Genomic DNA, 25154 nt, shown 5'->3' with positions numbered 1-25154 from the left:
GTGCAACAATTTACCCCTGAATAAATTAGCAATAATTGGAAATCCACTTCACTGGACCTTACGCAGCATGACTAATGTGACTCACTTTTTAGCTCTGTTCCTTTTGTGTGACTACCCAGCAAAGAGGGTGCCTTAGAAAAGAGAAGAACCAGTAAACTTTATGCTATGGAAAAAGAAATTACAGTCTCTGAAGAGTGATATAAAGGTTTAATGGGTGCTTTGGATGCACAAGAAGAGAGTGTGCTAAGAGTGCTGTGGGGCACAATGCTCCTGCTGATGGCTTTTTGGCTTTGTATCCTTGTCTTTACCTTTCAGATGGTGCATGTTAATTTTGGTGGCATGGGGACAAGGCTCACAGAAGTACATCTCTGCAACAAAGGCAATACAAATCTGCAGAACACAAATAATTTTGAAGAAAAACTCCCGACTTGTGCTGTTTACTAGCAACGTTGCAAGGGCTGGGTGGGCTGAGAGCTATCTGAATCTCAGCCTTTGTCTTTGGCTAGATCTCTTATGAGAATGTGGTTAAGCCATTTTAACTCTTCCTTTATGGGGAAAAAAAATATTAAAGGTTATTTAGAATGGTTAACACAGAGGAATTACAGCATAAAAATATTACATGCCAGAAAGGTAACTTTTAAGAAGCAAGAGTGCAAACACTGTTAATTCTGGAGTGTCACATACATCCATTTTCTCTCATAATCCTATTCAAGCTCATTGTATCAACCTAATTGCCAGGCTATGTTTTTTCAAGAAAAATAAAATGAGGAGCGTTCAGCACATAAATGTCTGTGTAAGCCCTGTAATATAGCACAGCTACAATATTCAAACAATTTGGCAAACTCTGTGCACTCTCAGTAACTTGCAACCTGCTATATGAAGTAAGCACTGTGAATTACAATACAGTATTTGCAACATAATCAGTGTGGGTTTATTAATGTTATATGCAAATGGAATGTTTAAATATTTATCTTTTGGTACCTGCCAACAGGTATTTTCCATTCTAGGGGGAGTACTTTTCTCTTGATTTATGCACATAATTCCGACTACGTGAAGCCCAGATATGCATGCAGAAGGAGACAGAAATGCATCCCTGTAGCTATAATTTTTTCTAAGACATTAGTGAGACAAGTGTTTCACAATTGCTGTGCAGGATCCTTAAGCAGAAATTGCGGTGCATGAAACAATCCCAATTTCCAAGGAAAAAATTATACCCTTTCATTCTCATAGCAGCATGTAACTAAGGTTTAGATGAGTGAACAGATGCATGCAAAAATCAGCCATGAGAATGGAAAACATTCATTTTCACAATCTGCTAAATCTGCTAGGTATGCATGAAACGAAGCCAGAGAGATCTCCAGCAGAACGCAATGTCACAGTCTTGGCACAATGGGGAACTTTCTCAGATGCTGCTTGTGCCAGCACTGGCACTTTTACTGTACAGCTGTGTTTAGAGAACACTGAAATACACTGGAATCTCAAAGAGTTAATGATACAACTGCTATTAAAATACATTCTCTCCATTTCCCACCTTTTCAGGAAATTAGATGCATTTTTTTTCTTATTATTGCAGTTATTGCTTTACATGAAGTAACAAGTTCAATAGTGAGATTTTCCAAGTGTGTTTCTCTCTGCAACAATGCAAGTCCCTTATCAAACCCTTTCAATGAAAATCTGGTTTTGTCTTCACAGCACATACATGGCCCTGGCTTAGTGATCTCATGCAATGCTGAAAAAAAATCTCAAATTTTATATTATTTTTTTTTATTACCGTTATTCTCAGATAGTGAAGAAATGAGCATATAATTAGAATGAGTAGATTAGATTGAATCAAGAGCATAGTCAAATCATCTCTTAAATAGCAGGTTCTCAGAAATCCGGCTTCTGACTTTTCATGGGTGAATTAAATGTCTGACTCTGTTGAAATGTAGATCTTATCAATTTAATGTCACAGCTGGTGCCTGGCCTCCAAAAGCCTGACTCTCTAAAGCCCAAAGAAAGCAAATGCACCACCCTGTTTCATTTTAGGATGTTGCAAACAAGGGCCGTGGGCAAGAAACGATACATGGAAAAGCAGGAAGGGAGGAGACTGTTTCCTTGAGTGGCAGGACTTCCTCTGGCAGCTCCTTTGAGCCTCCTCTTGGTGCAGGAGTCTCAGGTCTTCCCATTCTTAAAGAAGGCACCTTCAGTGTCTTTTCCCCTAAATGCCATTGCTTGGAAGCACTTGGTTTTATCAGCACCTTCAGGATGAAGACCTTTTCTGGAAGTGACAGGGAGAGGTTTTCTGCGGAGGTAGCGTTGTTTTCTGGTCTCCTGATGGGATTCTTTCTTTTGGAAATCTGGCAGCTTCACAGAGAAGGGGAATTTCATAGCTTATCTTTTGGTATCTTGGATCAATTTTTAATGGCAAAAAGCATTAAAGGAACTTGTCACATGGCTTCTGGAATCACATGGAGAGTCCAGGATGGCTCCACACTCCAAGGCTGCTGCTCAAGCACTGGCATTTATATTTCTTGGCAAAACCTGCATTTATGTACTCACTTGATTTCCAGAACAGGGTGAAAACCAGATGCCCTTCTTTGCACCATGCAGCTTACTCCCTGGGATGTCTACATGAAAGATACTGTGATGGTGGGGTTTATTTTAAGGAGGTGGTTGATTGGTAGCCTACAGTGTTGCCCTTTTCATGCCACACTCTGGAAGGGAAAAAAAACCCTATGAAAGGAGGTGTGCTTGCACCAAGGCATTCTGTGAAGTATACCTTCCCTCTGATCTATGACCTGGAATCAGTCCCCAGAGGCAGGGAGGTAGATGCTGCCAGGATGGCCCTTGGACTGCTTACAAAACTCTGCTGGAGTCCTGACATGAGGAGGAGGAAAATGAAAGGAGTAGTTTAGAAAAAAAATACTTTTGTTTAGGCCAGATCTGTGACCTGTAAAGCTGCCTCAAAAGGGATACACAGCCTCTATACTTCCTTCAGAGGCTCCATCAAAAGGAATGCCTGGAATCTGCAGCTCTGTGCAGTATAATGTTTCACTGCATACTCCTTCCTCTTTGTTATGCTCCAGAAGTGTGCATCACAATTTTTTACCTTCTTCAGTGACTTACTTCTCCTTTTGTAGGGTGTCTCTCTTTCTTGCCATTTAAAAAATTTCCAGGGAAATTTCCACCAGAAGAATGGTCAAATCAATTGGCTAAGTCAGATGCAACACCAGTATCCACTTCTCTGGCTTGTCCTATAATTAACAATAATGATTTTTAACAGTGCTTTAAGGAAGGAGTACTCTGTATTAAGGAAATCCAAGCAAAGTCTGCAAGTTTTTCAATATTGTGGTGAAAGGATAGTGCCTTCCCTACTGTGGTGAATGGGGTGCAAAGCCATGCTTTGGGATGCTATGTCATGGGTTACAGAGATGCTTTCACATAAGTGAAAAACATATAATTCCCATTCTGTGACAGCCTGGTGCAGCCACTTGGGAGAAAGTGGCTGCACAACAAAAACAAAAACCACCCCAGAACTAGTTCACTGTGTTTACTGCAAAGCAAGCTCTTTACTGCACGTGCTGTGAGGCTACCTTGGCAGGCCTATAGGTTGCTTCCACGAGACTGACAAATGCTGGGGAACCCATTTGCATGGTTCAGTGAGTGCATAGGAGAGAAGATGGTGTGCAACCTCGGCAAGCGCTGGAAGCGCGAGGCACAGAAACGTGTAAAGTGCCAAAAGGGAACCGGCAGAACATTACACTTGTATGAAATGGGAGTAATCTCATTACCAGAGGTGATAACCATTGCACCCCTGATGGAAATGCATAATTACTGAAAACAGCTAATCAACTGCAAGAGCAGCAGGGTAGCCAGAAGCTCCTATCTAAACCATCTACTGTGCTTAACCCAGTTGAGCTGCTCCTCCTCCTCCATCACCTTCTACAAAAGGATCAGTAAAACATGCTGCACATACAGACCCTCACATGTGGGTCAGCCCAGCTGAGTGATACAGTGCTTTGAATTTTTACTTGCAAATAAAACATGCATCAGTGAAGTCTCCGACTTAATTCTACAAAATGCTCAAGCGTGCCACACTTGCAGCTGTTCATTTCATAGCTACATCTCTAGATGAACAGAATTTGGAATAACAGTGTAACACCAGACTTCTGTTGAAAAAAAGTTAACAGCAAACTTCTTGCCTTTAATCTCTGACTTTGAGAAATCTTGCCTTTAATTTGCTAACAATATATATGGCTATGGACAGTGAGAGGTGATAATTTTCAGGCTAATGGTAAGGGAAGTTGACCTGTTAATGGGATCTGAGGAACACTTGCTCAGGCTCATTGATGGTGAAACTGGTACTAACCAGCTGCTGAATCCAGCAATTGTTTTTGAATTTTTCTGATCCTTTCAATCTCTATCCAGGCACTTCCAACAAAAGGAAGAACTGGCTTGAGTTGTTTATCGAACTGCAACAGGTGAGGGAAGAGTACAGAGGGAAGGAGAAAACATCTCTTGGCAGTTAAAAGTAAAATGCATAATCTTCTAGTTGCAATTAGAAAAGCAGTAAAAACTGCACAAATTGTTTCAAGGTCTTTAAACAGGACAAGCTGCTCATGGAGCTGGCAAGCTATTAGGAGAACGCAAAATGAAAATTTTCCTGCTAGTATAGTGATGGTATCAGTTTCATGTCTGTTGAGGGTCTGATTTCTTGATTATGTCAGTAAACCAGGAATAGAACCACACAGGGAGACATGCACTGTACTGCTTGAAAAAAAAGCCACAGACCAAAATGTACAAGCTGTCCCTGGAGCACAGATATAAATCCAGGTCTGTCTTCGCTTAGGTTCATGTCCTGACCACTAAGCTAGAGTCAGCTTCAGGCCTAGATTTGGTCTGTGGCCCAGTTAATATCTACTTATTTAAAGCAAGGTGGTGGATGTCTCTGCCACAGGGGTGCCTGCGTACAGATGGAGCACTAGCACTTTATTTAGCAAGCAGGGTGCTGCTGTCATCACACCAGATAAGGAGGAATAGGCCTGTGCTCCTGGCTTCCTGGACAAGTTTTCTAACCACTAAGAAAATCATGCAATCACGCGTCTATTTCAGGAAGGAAAGGAGACCACCTCATCCATCTGCCTCCTCAAAGCAGGGTTAACTACCACTCTACACCAGGCTGGTAAGGGCCTCACCCAGCCAGGGCTTGGATACCCCATGGAGCAAGGATAGAACAGTGCTCTGAAAAACCTCTTCCAATGGCTGACCACCTGCATGGCAAAGACTTTATTCTCTCTGTCTCCAGTCAGCATCTTCCTTCAGGCAGGCTGTGGCTGTTGAGTCCAGCCAGTCTTTGGCCTTCCTCATTCTGTGCTTACATATCCAGGTAATATTTCTGCATTCCTCCTTGGTAGCCCATTCCTGCATCCATTTCCTGTATGCTTCCTTTTTGTGTTTGAGTTAAATCAAGAGTTCCCTTTGCAGCAAGCTGGCCGTCAGCCGTGCCTGCCTCCTCTTCCACCCTTCAGATTATTTTTTTGGTATTTTGTGCAGATTGTCACTGAAGTCTGACTAGCCATTATGAGTTCCCTTGCCTTCAGGGGAAGATTAATGTGGATTTGGTTCTGTCTACCAGATGAAGTCTTGTGTCCTTGCCTTCATCACTGCCTTCAGGATCATAAACTCCAGCGTCTGACAGCTCCTGCAGCCAAAACTGCTATTGACTGACAGTTCATTTTCATTCAGGAGTCCAGCAAAGCATCTCCCCTAGTTAGTTGCTTGGCACTTCCACCAAAAATTTGTCTTTCTTGCATTCCAGAAATCTGGGTTTCTTGTGACCCATCATGTGCTCCTGCCAGTAGATTCTAGCATGGTTAAAATTCTCCATGAGAGTCAGAAAGAATCTGAGATACTTCCTTCAATTGTTTAAAGAAATATTTGTCCACAGTCTCTCCTTGATCAATCACCATCAAGACATTCCTGTATTCTGGCTTGCCCTCTGACCCTGATCCGTCAGCTTTTAGTAAACCTTTTACCCATGCCACCATGGACATGACCATTATTTCCTCTTTCCTAGCCTAGCCATTTTGAAATAAAAAGGCCATGGCTTGTGTGCTTCGCATGTGTCTCTTGTCAAAATCTGCTAGGGAAATTTTGATTGCTCAAGGGCCTCAGACAGAAGATATATGTCTGATAACCTTGGCATGAAAGAGAACAAGCCACCACAAGAAGTCAGAAACATTGCTGAGTTGGCACAAAAGCAAATTTTCAAGCACTTAAGAGCACATTCAGGGATTACCAGTGTGTCTAGGAATAGCACTCCTGAATGTCTAGAGCTGTCTAAAGTTAACTCAAGGCAGCTATAACATGTTCCAGTGCTAAGGATGCTTCAAAATACCTGAAACTGTGAAGCTGCATGTTGAAGTAAGAACAAAGTCTATTGTTCATGATATCTATTGATTCTACCTGGTTAAATAAGAAGACAGGACAAAACAAGCTGACATCATGATTTCATGATAATTACTCAGCACTGGTGAAGTTGCTCCTGAAATACAATCTCCAGCTTTGGCTACTTAGTTCGAGAGAGGTGTTGAGAGACTGTGGAGGGCAGTCAAGATGTGAGAAAGCTTTTGACACTGCTGCATAAAGCAACTTCAAAGGAAATGTGCTAATGTGACAAATTATCTCAAATGGAAGTTCTAGTTTCCCCTGCCAGATACATTCATCAGTAAAACAAGAAAAAAGGACACAACTCTATAAATTCTCTGCTTCACTCAAGGAATTGGGCTTGATAGCCATAGCAGATTTACAGCACATTCTAAGTTTACTAAGCACTTATGGAGTTCAGGGTGCCACTTGTCTGGCTGACAAGGAGGGAACTTGCTGTGTGTAACATGCTCATTTAAAATGTAGCACAAGCTCTCTGCTCTTGAAGAGTGAAAGTAAAAAAAGGGCCTATAGACAGTCCAATCTGAAACCCCAGGCAAGGCTTCAGTGAGCTGAGAGGCTGCTGCTTTGTTCTACTGTTCCTCAGCAGCACCTCATTTACTTCCCTAGCATTTCCTCACACCCTGTCTTCCACTTACCAACTCTTGGACCACACTGGAAAAGAGCCTCCTTACCTCCAGCTACTGTGGACACAACCAGTTCATAGATCTTGCCTCAGCCATTGTCTGGACTTCCCACCACTACTCGTTAAATATGCACAACATGCATTATAGTTATATTTTTTGACCTTAGTCTGCCTTCCAAGACTTGAGACTTGTGGCTCTGTTCATCACTAGCAGCACAATGAAATCCCAGAGATTCCATGGCAAAACCAAACCAAACCAAAACAAAACAAACAAACAAACAAACACGACACAACAACAAAAACCCAACCAAAACCAAAAATAAAACCAAAAACAAAAAAGAAAAGAAAAGGAAAAATTAAAAGCGGGGGAGGTCTCTGAGAGCCCTTGTTTATGGCAAAGAGCTGTTGCTCTTCCTGCAGGAAACATCACCCCCATGAGGGCATGAACCATGCAATGTTTTGCTGTGTAGTACCACATCTCAATGTATGTAGGTGGATGTAGGAAGAGGTGATGTCTGATGACCAGCAATGGGAATTGCTGTCAGAGGTTAGAAGCCAGTTGCTCTTTCTGCTAGTTTCTGTCAATTCACATCAAGCACTACTTAGAGGTTGCTCAGTGCATGAATCACCTCTAGCTACAAAATAAAGCATATGTGTGCAGGGCTGCTTGTAACAGCCTCAAGCACTGAAAACCACAACCCACCTTCACATTCCTGGGCATGTCTTTTTCTCCTCAGCACTTCCACAGTTCCTCATGGATGATAAGCAAATTTGACAACATGAAGCCAGATTCTGAGGTCAGGTGCCCTGACTGGCAATGTTCAAGTGATGCTGCTGTTGTTTTCCACATGTTGGCCCTGAATGAGCTTCTACAAAGCATCTACTCCAGAAAAACACACACTGAGATACAAGAGTGCTGGGGGGCAGAGCCAAGCATCCTTCATCCCTCCCTCCCCATTTGATGACTTCTTTCACAGTCAGGCAGCAGCCAGTCACAGCAGGCATAGGATGATCTGGAGGAAGGGTCTTCTGCTCAGTAAGCCCATTGCCCCCTTGCATCTTCATCTCTCTCTTCCAGAGACTGAAGGCAGATGATGAGTGTCAGTCAGGTGATGTGGCTGCAACTCCCTGTTCATATAACAGTCTCATTCCACATAATATTTCTTTATTTCTCACTTGACAGCCGTTTCCATATGGAAAATGAAGAGTTAAGCCTATTGACACAAGCTGAGGAGATAGATGAACGTTTTAAAAACAACCTGTCTTACGGGCCAAGTCTGTATACCTTCCAAGTCTGACAGCAAAAGTGGAAACAAAATGCCATAGCACTGCTCATTACTTAAGGGGAAAGGAAGGACAGATCCTTCATCAAGGACCATGTGCTCCTGGGAGACATGAAGTTCATGTCCTTCCTGATGTGAGAAATCACAGGCACGTTGTACGCCCATTTCTCTGAATGCTCTCAGCACCTCAGAGGGCTGTGGCAGTGGCTACAAGATCCCTGTGTGCTTTAAAGCACCAGGCTTATGGTCTGTTGCTTGTGGAATAAAAGAATACATTTGGAGGACAGATTTTTGAAAAAGAGCTTCAACAGAGCTATCACAGCTATCTCCCATTCCTAGTAGGGTTCATTATCATAGGTGCAAAATGCATACAACAGGATATAAATCTTGGTCCTGTAGATGCCAAATGATATGTGTTTTCCCACTGAAATAATGGTTCCAAGGTTCTTCCTCATGGCACTGCCTTCAGAGGAGGATGGATAGTTTGGCCACTTAGATGTTTCATACTCTCATTTGTAATTATTGAAATTCTCTATTTGATAAGAAAGAAAAAATTTATGAGACAAGATGGAAGCTGAAAGAAGTTACCATAAAATCTGTACTGGGTCAACAATACTGAATATGTTGTTGCAAAATCTAGAAGAAAATGTTTGTCATGTTTTTATGACTGGTGGGTGAGTTTATCAAGTGGATTCTTCTTAGTCCTCCACACAGAAGATTACTAATTTAATTATTTCAGTGCTGCAACTGTGATTAAGTAAAGCCTCGGATTTTAAGCACAGAACCTTTAAAATAATTTACAGGAGATGCATAATTCACAGTTTTAAGTAATAAAAGTTTTGTTCTGCAAGTATGATGTGGACAAAGATGTTTTAATTGAAATATGATATGGTACATACCCTTATAGCTATTCAGTCTGTGTATTGCAGGAGGATCAAGTTCATTGTCCCATTCATCCCCTGTTCCACTGCCTACAGCAACTGCTCCAGAACTGCTCTTCAAAGTGTGTAAAGAGAACTTCATCAGGGTCTCTGTGGAACTTGATGGGCCTTTCAGTAAAGGCATGAGTGTTCCTTCTGCACTGCTGTCAGTCTTCCTACAGCTGGAATGCAGAGGCAGCCTCCCAGGACAGGAGAAGGCCTCTGTGGCTGTCCCATGCTCATTTGGATAACTGAGAATTAGCCACAAGGCACGTACAAATCAATGTGTGGGTTATATATGAATTATCAACTGTGGTATCTCTTCCTACTCAGTGTATTTCCTTTGTATTTGAGGCAGAACATGACCACTCCCAGACTTCACCTCATGCATATTTCACTCCATTTTCCCCTCCTGCACTATTTGTGCCATTTATCTTGTCCTATATTCACTTTCTTTTTTTCCCTACTTTTGGGAAAAGCATCTAATATCCCTGTAGCATTAGTTTTTCTTTGTTAATGTCAAAAAATGTTAATCCGTGAAGACTTGCTTCCTAGATAATGTTAATTCAGCTGCCAGTTTTATAATAGGATTATGCTTTCCAGGATTTAAAAATCCCACTTGTTAGCTACAAAACAGACTTCTACTAACAGCTATAAAATCTAATTTAATCCCTATTGGCATTAACTAAATAGCTGAGGTATAATTTCTGTCTAGCTGCACTTAACACCCTGCTATTGCCATAAATATATAAAATTCCCTTTGAAGTTATAAAAGAAACTGTTTGGTAGGATAAACAGGGTCTCATGAGTCCAATCATATGTTATCTCCAAGGCATAACAAATGTTGTTTACATATTGTAAGGATTTTGTGGACAGCGTATTTAAATAGATTCATCCATGTTTACATGTATTAATTTGCCCTTTTTCTCAAGAAAATGCATACTAAATTATGATCTATAAATATTCAATTTAAAAATAATTAGTTAATGAGTGGAAGATTTGGTCTGTGTGGAATCAAAGCTTAAAATGTAACCAAATAACCTGACTAAGCTGGAAGAAAATACCAATTTGTTCCACATATCCCCTTTTAATACACAGTTGTATTGTGAAACCTTAGAAGATAAAGTTATCTGAAGTCTGGCATAGTAGCAGCTATTTTGAGGCAATCTAGCAAGAGGCTGTAACAAGTAAGGAGGAAAGAATGAGCAAGTCATGGTTTATAATCATCCTAAAATGAACAGCCAGGATCTTTATAACCATTTGCTCCCAAATGAGGAACAACACAAGGATTTATGGTCTTCTGGAGCTCAGTGATCAAAATAAAGAGAAGTATTTATAATTATTTTCTCCCAGTCTTGAAATAACTGGTAAGTACATTGTTCTGGAGAGGGTAGCCCTACTGTACTGCAGTGAAAGAAGGATAGCAAAAGAGCCATTACAGCCATCCACAGCAGGCAGCACTATGTTATACAGGAGTTAAAGCAGCAATCTCAGAGCAACCAAGCTGCCTTAAAGGTAGGAATTGTTAGTCAGACTCAGAAAACACTAGAATTTCATTTATGTTTTCAAAAAGATGCAAAGTGCTGATCAGAGTCCACAGTCAGCTTATCACTTTCCTTATAGATAGACAAAAAGACAGTTCATTTTGTGATATTACAGCCAAAAAGAAAGATGAGCAACCTCAGCAAAGCAGCTGAAATTAACATCCAAATCTGTGTCAGTCCGGATTTGCAGACAGGTGCACTTGTTTTTGGAGTTATACACTATGCTTTGGACAGCATATTTAGGTATGCTAACAACTGAACATGCTCCATACAGCTACAAAACCCACTGTCAAAACAACTTTTCAAATGCAGCTGGATCTTTTGACTTACTACTACTACTACTACTACTACTACTACTACTACTACTACTACTACTACTACTACTAATACTAATAATAATAATAATAATAATAATAATAATAAAACTGGTAAGTTTTTCACTTCTTTGTAAAAGAATTTCTTGCTTGGACCCTAAATTCTGGGCATGGCAATGTGTAACCTAGGGATGCATTAAGAGCTTTCATGCCCTTGGAGCCTACTGCATAGTGTGGAGCCAGCAGACCTGTGCAGGTTTAGATAGGAATAAAAAATGCATGTAGTTCCTAATGCTCCATCCCCATTTGTTGTGGCTTTTATGACAGGGACTAGAAAAATTGCAATACTTCCATATTGTGTTCTATTCTGTACGTGAGGGCACATTAGATTTGTGGCTCTGGATGCTCTTCACTGTCAGTGAGCCAGAGATTTTGGGTATCAGCTTGTTCCATGAAAGTGTATTCTTTTGGTGTATAAAGCACAGCTTTACAATCTTTCACAATTTGGAGAAGAAAGCAATTCACAGAATATGTAAAAACCCGGGCTTTAGGAAAATGTAATCCATGTGTTTTTTCTTCTGTTGAACAGAGATAAATTGTTCCACTCCAAGTTAAAGGGATGTCATGGCATGGGTTTGATTCATGGTGGAAATAAAAGGCTGGGTTTAGACAGTTCTATGCTTATTTTGCAACTAGCACAGTTCACATGTCTTCAGTTCCATATTTGATGGTGTATAGGAGGAAGAAGCTCAAATTCCCTAGGGGCTTAACTCTCAGTTACTAATTTAGACACAAATGTCCTTAATTCATGAAATGTGAAATGTTCTCTGAATAAGGACAGAGAATCCATAGCACTGTCAGTATTGTATATTCCTGGTCACACAGTGGAAGGAAATGAGGCTTTTGCATAGGTACTGGTCATTTAGTTCCCACCACTGAGTGCTAGGATCCTTTTATCTGGTCTCCAGAAGAATAGTAAATGAACCCAAAGATACAGATGTTAAACACCATGTCTTTTAGGGAATCTTGGCAGCTGACCTGCCAAGATTCCCAAGCCTAGCCATGACAACACACAGTTTCACCTTCATTGGCAATTTCCACGTATATGGTTATGCTGTTTCTCCACCTGACATCAAAAATTCTTTTCTCTTACCCAGCATCTCACCACATGACCTTGTTTTGCTACCTAGTAACACCACTAAACCCCAGGTGAACAGGTATTGTTTAAACAGTCTGGTAAAATAAACCATGGATTTCCCCATAATCTTCTGAGTATCTCTGAGGTTCTTCCCACTCTTCAGTGGGACAGGTCCAGCTTTGGTGGCACCAATGCATTGGAAAAAGTACCACGCATTTCCACCTTTCCTTCCCTACCTATCTTGCCCAAATCAGACCACAGGGCCACTGTACCCCTACCTGCGACCATAGAGATACCTTGTAGACAATTTTACCAAAGAGTGCAAGGGCAGTGTTCTCTGTGTGTCCTATCACTTTCTGGTCCATGTCCCTGTTGATGAGGGTCTCTGGGTTCCCTCATGCTTCACTCACTACTCTCTTTTTGAAGTGTGGGTCTTGCAATGAGGAAGAATAAACTGGGTGGACTACTGGCTATGAAAGCACAATGAAATCTGAAGTTCAAGACTAGGTTTCAAGATTAATTGCAATAGAAACTTGAATACACAAACACATTCCAATGCCTGCTCATTGCCAACAAAAAAAAAAAAAAAAAGCAAAGGAGATCTGGAGCAAATGGTGTTAAGTGCTGAGTACCCTTGTGAATGAGACAGGGGCAGTACCTTTATCATTCCCTCACCCCATTGGAACCCTGATAACACAACACAGCACAACACAACACAGCACAGCACAGCACATGGCTTTGCACACAAAACAGTGCCCAAATTCGATCCTACAGATTGTTTCTCAGCTACCTGTGTAAACTGAATTTCTTAGTATTAGCTTGGTTTTCTGTAGCACACTTGAAACTCAATAGCTCCTTTCAAACTAAATGATAGGTGCTCAATGGCTGTGTAGCCAGGTCCTTCCTGCTACAGGAACAGATGAAATATTGAAACTTGGTCCAGAAATGTGTAGCAACCCATTCTAGTCCCGCAGTTAGCCTTTAGTACACAGGTGTGCTGATGGGCTTGCAGACAGTGGACTACACACAAAAGTGAAGGGCTGTGACCTACAAGTCCATACAAATATTAACTGTATGTTTTAAAATATTTTCCCAGGCCTATTAATGTATTCCTGTCTGAAACCCCCGTTAATACTGCGCCAAGACATTTTCCCTAAGTTTCTAGACACCATTCTGTCAGCAGTAATAGTTACATCAGTACATGTCCAAGTCAAACTTAATTGGATACATCTGAATCAGTGGAAAAGAAATAACTGGCAATTCAAAGGCTCTGCTCGAAGAGAAACAGGCATTGCTGAGCTCATTAAGAAGAAAATTGCTGAATATTGCGATCTCCTTATGAATCCTCAAATCTTTATGTAAGGAAGATGATTGGCTTGTAGAGTAAAACAATAGGAACAAAAACTTTTATTGTCACAGTCAGTACTCAGGAGTGGCAGTTCTTCCAGGACCATGGTGGGATTAATGAGGAAATGAAAACACTTTACAACTTTCATAAAAATGTATATTCATCAGAACTCTTCAAGGATCAAAAAGGCCTTGCAGAGTTTCACCGTACAGTTCAGCTCCCCTACAATAAACCAGAGAGACTTTTGGACTCCCCAATTCCTACAGAAGAAATTTCCCATGCTACTCAGACTTTTAATAATGGCAAGCCAGTGGGGAAAGCAGCATTCCCATTTTAATTTTGTGCATCTTTTGAAAAGAAGTCACCCTACTATGCGCCTGTGTACATTTAATCATTCTCTACACACTTTATCAGCAAGCCTTCTCCCTGTAGGAGGAATACAATTAGGTACAGTACTAATTTATTATAAATAAAGCAAAGACCTGGTAAAATAACCTAGTTATCAATGTTTCATGCAACTGTGCCTATGAAGTACTAGCTAACAGTCTCACTATGAGCCTAGAGAAATACCTGCAGCATTGATAAATCCTAACTAACATGGCTTTATTAAAAAAAAAAAAAAAGAGATTATCATCATATAATACAGGAAAACTGTTGGGTTTAATTGAAGTAACTACAGATTTATGGAAACCAACTGGAGCTTTCTTCCACTAATACTATAAAATCCTTCAATAACGTCAATAAGGAAATGCATTTCCACAAAGAAAGCCTCACTTTTTTTTTGTATACCACTCTGACCCATTTTATGTATTTATCTCCACCCCCGAATTTAGTTGAAGTGTTGTTTTATATCTGCAAGAGCCTCTTGTCATCAATGATAAGGACTAGAAAGGTCAGAAGGTCTCAGATTAAGGGGAAAATGGTAGGCAAGGATGCCCTCTCTCTGGCATGCTGTTTGTTCTGACCCTAGGATGAGATCACTAGAGAGATGGAGGAGGCATTCTCACAGGGAGAAATCTCCATAAAATCAGCATGTTTGTGGATGATCTGCTCTTAACTGTAATGAACTAAGAGTCATCTCTTACATATGTGTTATTCATAATGGAACACTTTGAAAGGTGGCCAGGCTTTAATCCTATTCTTTAAAACAGACAGTTCAAAAGAATTAACTGATTTTTCCTCATTCTATAACACAGCACAATGAGTTTTTAAGTGGCTCAGTGATGTTAGGTAGGAACACATTTATGCTATGATTCTAAGAGGACATGCTTCGGATAAGTAAAATAGGTCCTTCCCCACACCTCCTCTTAACACAACCAAACTTCCCCTCACTGCTGAGGAAACTGGGAAGAATAGGAGAGGCTCAGGAGCCACCACTTCCCTCTCAAGGAAGGGATATGGGGAAAGGACAGAGCTGAGGCTTCCTCTTCCCCAGCTTCTCTTGCTTAAGTGGTGGAAGAGAGAGCAACGTTTTTCTAAAAGAGACAAAGCGGCATAATGACAATTCACATTAAATAAAGCTTAGGAGATTAAACTCTAATCAGTCTGACATAATTTTACAGTCAAGCCCTGAATATCAATAATATTTTATTGGGTGCATGAGCTCCATATAGTTCCCGAGGATCAACAATAAAATTTCCTGGTTTCAAGTATTTTATGTCAGAGGAGAGCACAGACGTTTCTCAGCCATATGTACACTCCAAGGGATTGCTTTTACACCTCTGATACAAAAAAAAAACATGAGCAAAGGGAACATGGGGCTTTGTTTTGATTCTTAATTATAACACTGGCATTCCCTGTGGAAAGAAAAGGCCAAATCCTATCACTTTCAAAATTTGCCTGAGAGAATTTTCCAGGGTCATCTTTGGCAGGAGGGACTGTGCCCTGCCTGGCCTGATGGCACACTGAAGGGAGCTGCAGAGTGCACAGTTTTATCCCAGTTTTTCAAAACCACCCTGCAGGCCACAAACAAGATGAAGCCACAAATAGCATAGATTTGGAGGCATTAAAATTCTCCAAAACTCTTGCCAAGGACTCAGGAAGATATAGAAAGGCTATAGTAGCAATCCCAACTGTTCTCTTGCTAGGCTGACCTGGCAGCTAACACCTCCTGGATGCTCTAAAGAACAGCACCACCAAGACAGGATCCTGCTGGAAAAAACGCAGTTCTAAAAAACTTGTAAGGGTGGTAACTTTACATAACCCATGGGAATGAACTACAAAATCTCAGCTCACCGTGTCCTTGGAAAATGAATGCACTGACATGGAAATCTTCCTTACTCCAACAGGAAGAGAGAACTTTTCCACATGATAATAGATCCACCTGACCTACAAGCACAATGAGTGATGCAGCTCTACTGAGGAAAGCTACAGCAGGGACTGCTGGCTTGGCTGAGAGCCCTTGAGACAGCTCAGCTCCTACACAGAGATCTTTCATAAGATGAAATTCAGCTTGCTGGCTTATATGATTCATACAAGCATATCAATGCAGCCATTTTTAAAACCTTTTTATTTTTTAGAATCAAAATGAAAGCATATTCAGACCTTTTCCTGTGAAGAGCTGAAATAGATTAAAGCTATTTTTGTCTCTAAGAGCGTGATGCATTTGTGACATATCAACACTACAATCTGTATTATTTCTAATTTTATAGTTTTAGAATTTTTATTTTAACTGTTCACTTTAAAATATCACCAAGCCTGTAATTCTGAGTAATTTCTTTAAAATGTGCATGTACATCAATGGCAAAGAAATCATATCTTTGTCCGTGAATAGCACCTCAGGGAAGGTAACTTCCCTTTACTAATATTCAATTGTTCCCACAACCAAAACTTAAATTTCTGTTGTAGAAATACCCAAAGTCTTACAGAGTCAGAAATCTTGAGAGGCAGCTGACAGTCTACATCATATGGCACTATGCATCTGAACCTGTAAAAACAGCATTTGGATCTCCAGCCAGGATTAGAGAACAGCATGACTTGTAGAGTATGTTCAGAAAGACTAAAGCTACTTCTGTAAAATAAATTTTCAGCAACACCAGCATATCTCCCTATCCTAGTCTAAATTTTTGAAGCCCTCCTACCTCTCTGCCTGGTCCCAAAGGTGTTACAAAAGCCCCTGTGCTACTCATACCAGGATCAGGTCTAACCCTACTTTCAGGGTCAGCACTCAGCATACTATTACAACTTTGCTTATTAGCCATTTCTTCCCACTGGTTCTCCTCAGAGAATTCACTGAAATATTTTGTCTTTGTGAATGCTGGGAGTTTTTTTCTCTTTTTCTGATTCAGTCAAAATATCAGACAGAAAATAAGATTCAAAAGAATGGGAAAGAGATGACACCTGAAGTTCTGGTCAGTGCTGTAGTTCTTGAAGGTAAGAAATGTAGGCAGCAAAATGGTAAACGAGATTAGGGTATGGGCTCCCCCCTTCTGGTGCTCTCTGTCAGCCATTAGAAAACATAATTGTGGGGGTAAGGCACAGGGAAGGAAGTCTTTCAAAACTTCATTGAGAGAAAATACTGCATAGGAAATAGTTAAATATTTTAATTTTCTGGCCACAGCTTCAAAAGCTGCTACTGAAGCCAAATGCAGTTTTGCAAATGTTATCAGTTTCAGTAAGAGGAAGCTCATCTTCCTCGTTTCCTTCTGAATGAGCAAGCAGATAGAGCTGCTGACATGCCAGATTATTGATCTGTCAAATTTTAACTTAATCCTAATATAAACCACACAGCATCTTGTTAAAATAGATCCATTAGGTGTGGTTTAAACTTGCTGCTTGGACTTCCTACAAATGAAGATCTGTAGACAGGCAGGTTTGGCCAAAGGCACTGTGAGCCTTCAGTCAGGTCCTGGTTTTCCCCAAATTCAACATTTCTGCAGCAGTTTGAAGGAAGTCCATAAGTAGCATGTTAAGTAACATAAGACACAGCAATAAATATTCAAATTCATCAGTGCTATTTAAGAGGAATGAATAAAGGACAGACTCAGTGTTGCTGTGTTTCCTAGTGGTTTTTTCCCCTCAGTTTGAAATGACCCATTTGCAATGGGCCACTGAACACTGTACTTCAATGCATGTTCTTGACATATCTTTCACACAAAGTCTCCAAACACCTCATAAACATTAATAAATTAAGCTACAAGAGCAATAATAATTTCAGCTTCACATTCACAGAACCTGTGTCTCAAACTCTTCTTGAGTATCTGTGGCAGATCTAAAAATGAAATCCAAACTTCCAATCACTTTGAATTAGGCTTCTCTACTAAATCATGCAATCACAGAGTCTAATTCAGCTTGGAAGAGATCTCAGGAGACCACCTCAAAGCAGCACTAACTAATGCTCTGCACCAGGCCAATCACAGCTTCACCCAGCCAAGGCTTGAACACCCTCAGGGAGGGAGGATACACCACCAATGGACAATCTCTTCAGCCTTTGGCCATGGGCAAGATATGTTTCCCTTGTCTCCAGTCAGCATCTCCTGTCACACAACCTGTGCCCAGTGTTTTTCCTTGCACCACTTCTGAGCTCCTCTGAGAAGAGTCTGGCTCTGCACCCATTCAGCTCCCCTCAGGAAGCAAAGTGTCCAACTCATCTCATCTCCAGGATGAAGAAACTCAGCCCCTCCTCCTGTGCCACGATCAGCCTGATGGCCCTTCATGGGTTCCTTCCCGTTGGTCTGCCTCTCTCTTGTCCTGGGATCCACAGCTTGGCACAGGGACTCCACACAGAGACTGTCAGAATCAAGTGCAGGGGAAGGAGCCCTTCCCTGGACCTGCTGGGTGCAGCTGTGCCAGCACAGCCCTGGGTATGGAATGTGCTGCAAGGACACACCAGTGACCCTGTGCAGCTTGTTGTACAGCTGCCCCCAGGGCTTTCTGGGCAGAGGTGCCTTTCTCCAGGCTTCAGGAACATCCCCCAGCCTTGACCTTTCAGTGATGACAGACAGCATCTTCATGATGACCCACGACAGCTCCCTCAGAGGCCTCCAGTGTGTCCTGTCTGGTCCCACAGGCCAGCTTATTTACATAGACCCTAACTCCATCCTCCCCTACCGTGGCTGCTCCCTCCCTCCACAGAGTTTTGCTTCTAGGCCTGAGACTGGGCAGACTCTGACAGTAAAGCCTGCAGATTCATGGAGCAGTGCATCCATCTGACTGATTTTCCTTCTCATTTTTCCTGCTGATACACCTGAAGTAGCCATTTTTGCTGTCCTGCTCATCCCTCACCAGTTTTGATTCCAGACAAGCTCTGAACTTCCTCATTCTGCTCCTACAAGCCTGGACCACACTTTCTGTTGCTTCTTGGTAGCTTGTCCCCACTTCTTTCTCCTGTCTGCTTTCTTTTTCCATTTAAGCTGAGGTAGGGGCTCATCTGTCATCTCAAGTTTCCATTACCAATTTTCCCCCTAATTTCCTTGAAATCTTATACCCAGTGGCACAACTTCACTTTAACAGAGCTAGAATTTTATCACCCTTGAGAAATTGCTACTGTCAACTTTGTCATCTTGATCATAAAATTTTGTTTTTCTGTCATTGTTTATTACAAATAAATGCTTATGCTGTCAATTATTTGATATAATTAAGCTGCACTTAAAAATACTTCAGTTTGATACAGAACTACATCTTGTATCATACAGCAGCAGCCTCTGAAATGTGATGAAACAATACTAATTCACTGTGACAGGAGATACAATCTTAGTCTTTCAACACAGAATTTTAGCAACTGAAAAATGCTTTTCAGAATAATCTTAAGCAGCACACAGGAACATCCAGCAGTGCTACTTTCACTTTTCAGAATTAAAACAGGTACATGCAAACTCTGTAAAATTTTTCCTGTCCAACATACCTGTAAAGAGCAGAAGGTTAAAGAAAGCACTATCCAAGAGAGTCCTTCTAGAAAGCATTAACTCACAAGAAAAAGAAAAGAATAAAATTTCATCCACATTTTTGAAAGGACATGGGAAAATTTTCAAGTCTGTTTTCCTAACTATCTGGACAAGATATTTATACTCAAACCCTAACCACTGCTTGCTGTAGTCTGAAGCATCGAGACACTGTTAGGAAAACCAACCAAATATGAAAATAATGTGACAGCAAACTTACATTCCTGTTGAGAAATAGCTTTCATTAGGAAAAATTTGTGCCAATTTCTTGTACACATTGTTTAAAATGGCTGACTTGGCAGTTTTGTTTAAGGTTGGACTCAGTGATCATAAAGGTCTTTTCCAATGATTCCATGGCTCTAAGATGTGGAACATACTAAAATGGTTACTTCCATACATAAAAAAACTGTCTGCAAGCAAAACTGAATGCATGCTAGATCATTCTCTGTTTTCCCACAGTTTAATGTTAACAAAAACTTGGCACAGGTACTTGACACATCTACATCCATCTCCCACTCTGCTCTCCATCCCCATTCCAAACACTGATCTGCTCAGGATCTAACTTCTTCCTTGAGAAACATCCCTGACAGCATTTCCCCCCAAAACTTCAGGAAGTATATCTTTCCAAACACCCCAAGGCTGAAACCCAGACTCATGCCGCTTTGCTCACAATCCGAAGATGCTTTTATTTCAATAACAAACTGCCCACCTGGTGATTCTGAACTAACGCTTCCTTTCCCACTTCTCTTCTTACAGATTTCTGTACAGACTTCTGTTTCTTCCTCTTCCCTAAGAAATGTGTTGCAAAAATAACAGCATCTCCCACTCTTCTGTGATGACAGCTTATGCCCAGTTCTGCAGTCCTGCAAAACTCCCTCCCTGCTTACTCACAGGGATCTCTTTGAGTTCTGGGTAACCAGATTTTCCCAACGCCTTCACAAAGCCTATCACTGTGACATTACTCTGTATATCTTAAGAATTATCTTTGTCTTTCTGGTTGTCACTTCCCCAAGGCAAAGGCAATGTTTTTCCACAAGTTCTCTTTAGTGCTGATTATATCACACAGATAATTTTTAATTACCTTTCTGTTCAGAGCCACACCATCTTCACAGTCCAACACTGCGCAATCTACATTTAGTGATGGGATTTTTCTTATCTTCTTTTCATCATCCGCAGGTACATAGAGCACAGCCCGTCTGGGAACATACTTGTGTGATGATGTAAAGCGGTAACTAAGCTTAGGAACACCAGCTGGCAGAAGAGAATCCACCCTGTAAAGGATATTGTTGAAATTAGACTATTGGCAGCAATGCTGTAAGTCATACTTGACTGTATTTTAAAAGCAAAACATTCCTACCTAGATAGTGACTGGTTTTGGGCTACTTACATATTTTTTCCCCTTTGGAAGAGATAAGTTAGGGACATATCAGTATTATAGTTAATTACAATATAAAACTCCAAAACCACTGTGTTCAATAGAAGTTGCAAACTTAATCATAATTGAAGACCTGCCAGGGCTGAGGTTTATCCATGCAGCTTTAATTACACTGCTTATTCTGGGTGCTACAGCAAGTATGGAATACAGAAAGGTGGTGGTTGTTTTTTTTTTTCCCTGTCATAAGACTCCTCTGTAGGATGTAGACTGTGCTGGGAATGGATCAGGACTGCTCTGGGGAGGAGGCTGCTATCTGCCACATTTCCTCCAGGAGCTGGATGCCATGCTGTGAATGAAGCAGGGGTGCTGGTTAAAACAAACACAGGTTTGTGAAGTTCATTTTACAACCTTGGCATTATATCAACAAAGGTATTTGCATGGAAATTTTAAATAAGCAAGATGGATGGAGGGAGAAAATGAAGAAAAAAGAATGAAAACCCCAGGGAGTGTGGAACCTCCCCACTCTCTTCAGACCTGCACAACCACAGCACAGACTTCCATTGACAGAGTTCTCAAACCCAGCAGCATCAGCAGCAGCAGGTTTTTGGCTGTGGTGTCTTTTTAAATTTGCAAATGCTTTGTGCACCACACTTCAGTGCAGGTGTGAGCCTCTAGTGCCACATGGCTTGAGAGGATAACATCCCTGTGGCCCGTAGGTGTGAGCTCTGGGGTGGTCTCCACCACGTGCCGATATTCCTGGTGAGGGCCCAGCTAACCCACTCCAGGCAGGAGCTGGGTTACTGCACTTGGAGGCTGTGGGACTGCCAGAGGAGGCTGCTCTTGAGTGCTGTGGGGAGCTTGCTTTGCTCCGTAATTACAAGCACAGAGAAATAAATTATAGAGGGTGCCACTGTGTTTCTTGGCCTTCCAAATAAAACCAAAAACCCTTGCCTGCTCCTGTTCCTCTCCACTGCGTGCTGTACCCCTCAGGCCTATTCTTCTACATCAAAGATGAGGACAAAATAATACAATTTACCTTCGTACTAAGCACAAGGCACTTACAACCACAAAATAATCCCACCATATAACACCATTATGCATTATCATGTATATTATTCAGCATTTTGAATAATGCAAAGCTTTCCTAGCACCATGCTGAACATGTCATTATCACATCATGTCAGGGACCCATGCATTTTCCTGTGCCCCTCTTAATAATGCTTCCCAAGTTGCTAGACTTGGATGACACATGGCTACACACACATGTGGGTTTTCTTCAAAGCAAACATGACTAATGCTCTCAAATGCCTGGAAATGAGTTCAGTCAATCTAAATCAGAGCCAGTGGTCACTGACAGACCCCTGTAATACTTGCCTTTCTAAGCTGAATCTGTTGAGGAACCCTCTCTTCCCCTAGAGTGTGCACCCTTAGAGTATGCTGAATATAAGAGTTGGGTTAACAATATGAAACAAGCTTTTATCACATTTTACCTCAGTAAACTAAATTGAAAAGGAAAAGGATTCAATTAACTCATCTGCTGCATCTCTGCTTATCCTGTGTGGATCCACAAAAACCACTGCCAAGCTCTTCTTTGCAACGTGCCTGGTAATGCTTAACTCAGTTTAAGAAATGGGACAGCTTGGCAGTTAAACAGGCATTATTTTATTAAAAGTGCCAGTGTTACCCTTTTTAATAACAGCAACAGCTTCAAGACTCAGGTGTAGGAGGTCCTATCAACACCTGGAGACACAACCGAGATCCACTGAGCCCCTCCAAAGTACTCTCTTTGCCTCTCTCTCACAAACTGCTTCAGGTTCCCCGCTTCAGGCTGAAGTGGGAATGGTAACAGAACTTGTAGCAACTCAAGTGGCTGCTAGACAAATCCACTTAATCTCATTTTCTTGCAGTAGTACACTTTGGGAGAGCAAGGACGAGGTGGAAGAGTGGTTTATCTCAAATGGAACGAAGAAGATCTTTTTTCAGTGTGACACAGGGGTCAGTAAAGAAGTCTGCAGTCCTTCCCATAACATATATGAGGGAACAAAAGTGATTAGTTTCTATTCTCTTTCTCTGATGGCTTCAGCCTTATGGTTCCCAAGAGCACAAAGGAGTCAAAGAGCTCAGCCCATTAATAGTTAACTCCAGCCTGGAGCCAAGCAGCCCCTGAAGCACCCTTAATGACTGCCTCTCACCAGCCCTCCAACCTGCCAGAAACCTGATAGACATGGCTAACACCATAATCTCAGAGCATGCTGAGATGAGATGTATCTTCTGTCACACATGTTTCCCAGGATTTCTTCTGGGCTGTCATCAAACCAAGGGCTGTTTGACCAGCCGTTTTCCCTCTCACTGATGCAAGCCCCATGAAGGCAGCCCAGCTCTGCATACCACACACAATGGCGTGTAGTGTTGTGTCGGTGAAAGCACCATTACCTGCAGACCAGATTTAGTCAGGTGTCACCATCCAGGTCTGTGAACTTGTGTTTAGAATGGAGGAGCAGTACAGCTTCCTCAGCAGACCACCTGACTCCACAGAAGTGATAGACTGAATCCATTAAAACACCATCACTTAATAGGCTCAATGCTGGAAATGCTACTGCCTGGTGACTATTGGTATCTCCCCCTGAGCTAAACAACTTTGTAACCACATGGGCTCAAACAACAGGTTTCTCAGGACATGAGTTATTATAAAAAATACACTGTCAATGTGTCAAATTATTCGTTTTATGGGATATCTTAGCAAGTTGAAGAAGAAATAATTTTTTCATAAAGTATGGCCAGGAAAAAAGTATATACAGCAGGAGGTGGTGTCAGCGGACCAACACAGAATCCTTCTCCTTTCAAAACTAAGAGATCTAGAAATAGTCATATAAAACAAGAGTTTTCAACATCAACATCATACCTGTCTTTAGGTATGACTGCAGTAAATGTATCAATGCTAATTCTTTGACATATATTCTTTAATCATCACTGTGCATTTTGCTAGCAAAGTCGTATTTTATGTTCTACAATAAAAAAGCAGAGGAACACACGGATTAATTAATAGATCCATTTGTCTATAGACTTATTTTAAACAGTGGCAAGGCTTGGGGTGCTCTGTATATGAGCAGCTAGCAACTCTGGTAGAAAACACTCCCCTGATTATCTTGACTTCTGTTATGTTGATAGAATGAAAAAATCCCCAGCAGTTGCTTTTTTAGGACAAAAAACCCACACAGCACTGCAGTCTCGATTATACTGTTAACCCTGTGCCATAAAGAGGAGGAAAATCTTACATATGTTTCCTGGCTCCAAGTATTTTAATGATTCAAACTAAGCTTGACTATGCTTTAAACTAAACACATGGACAAAAGCCAAGTGAATTTGCTAAGACAATGTTTCTTCCTTTAAGCACTGTAAGTTAAAACAAGGACTAGGCTATTGGGTAATGCTCATTAAATTGTTTTACAGCAGCATATTTTCATTCATAGCATCTGGCAGCATGCTGAGTGCTCTTGGGTCTTGGAAATAAAACTAAATTTCTTCAGCAAACATAACACTCTACTAAAGTCTTCATCAAATATGTAAAAGTAGCTGGCAAGTTAAAGTTTCTCATGGTCCTTTGAGAACCATTTCACCCAAGAGTGAATAGTTCATCCTCAGGAAGGAGAAAAGAAAACCTATTTGACTACTAAGAGACACTGCAGTTTGCAATGGCAGCCATACAGCACGACTGTGAACAGTGAAATTACCCCAAATTATGCAAATTTCCCTGCTGTAAACTGCATTTTCACATTCCAGCATTGCTCATACAGATACCTAAATGCACACACCTGTGCAGTGACATTGGAGCCAACAACATATAGCTCACAAAAGAAAGTACTTGCACAAGTGATTTCTAGCACTTTAACCTGTGCCTCTGTTCCCTGTGTATTTGCTAAATCAAATCACTCCTGGAAGACCTGCCAAACACATAGAAAAATATTCATTGATCAATAGGCCAAATCTTTCCTTCTACACTCTTTGGCATAGTGTAGAAAAGTGTTTGCAAAGAGCATTTTCAGACATTTCACTAAAACTATTAAAAAATCTGGATAATTTCCACATGTATTTTTTACCTCTGTGCATATAACTGTACACCTCGATATCTATGGAGCTGTGGAAGAAGGACTGAAGTGATCCAAGACCCACAACCCCCCCAAAAAAAGACCCAGCTAATGCAGGAAAACATTGTACAAATTATTTCTGTAATACGTGCAAAAAACCCCACTCCGGAGAAAATGTAACAGTTTTCCTGTGTTGAATTTACCGGGGAGTAGC

General features: G+C 41.1%; 1 protein-coding gene across 2 annotated transcripts in view; it reads right to left on the bottom strand.

Moving 5' to 3' along the window:
• The window catches only part of CLYBL (citramalyl-CoA lyase), a 164936-nt gene that overhangs the window by 57201 nt on the left and 82581 nt on the right, over positions 1-25154 (bottom strand). For both annotated transcript variants that reach the window (XM_030234906.2, XM_030234907.2), the window contains exon 2: positions 20562-20751. In XM_030234906.2, coding sequence (XP_030090766.1) covers positions 20562-20751 — 190 coding nt within the window. The remainder of the gene's footprint in view (positions 1-20561; positions 20752-25154) is intronic.

This window comes from Serinus canaria, chromosome 1 (genome assembly GCF_022539315.1).
Source record: "Serinus canaria isolate serCan28SL12 chromosome 1, serCan2020, whole genome shotgun sequence".
NCBI lineage: Eukaryota > Metazoa > Chordata > Aves > Passeriformes > Fringillidae > Serinus > Serinus canaria.
This window is presented reverse-complemented; position numbering and strand designations above follow the sequence as displayed.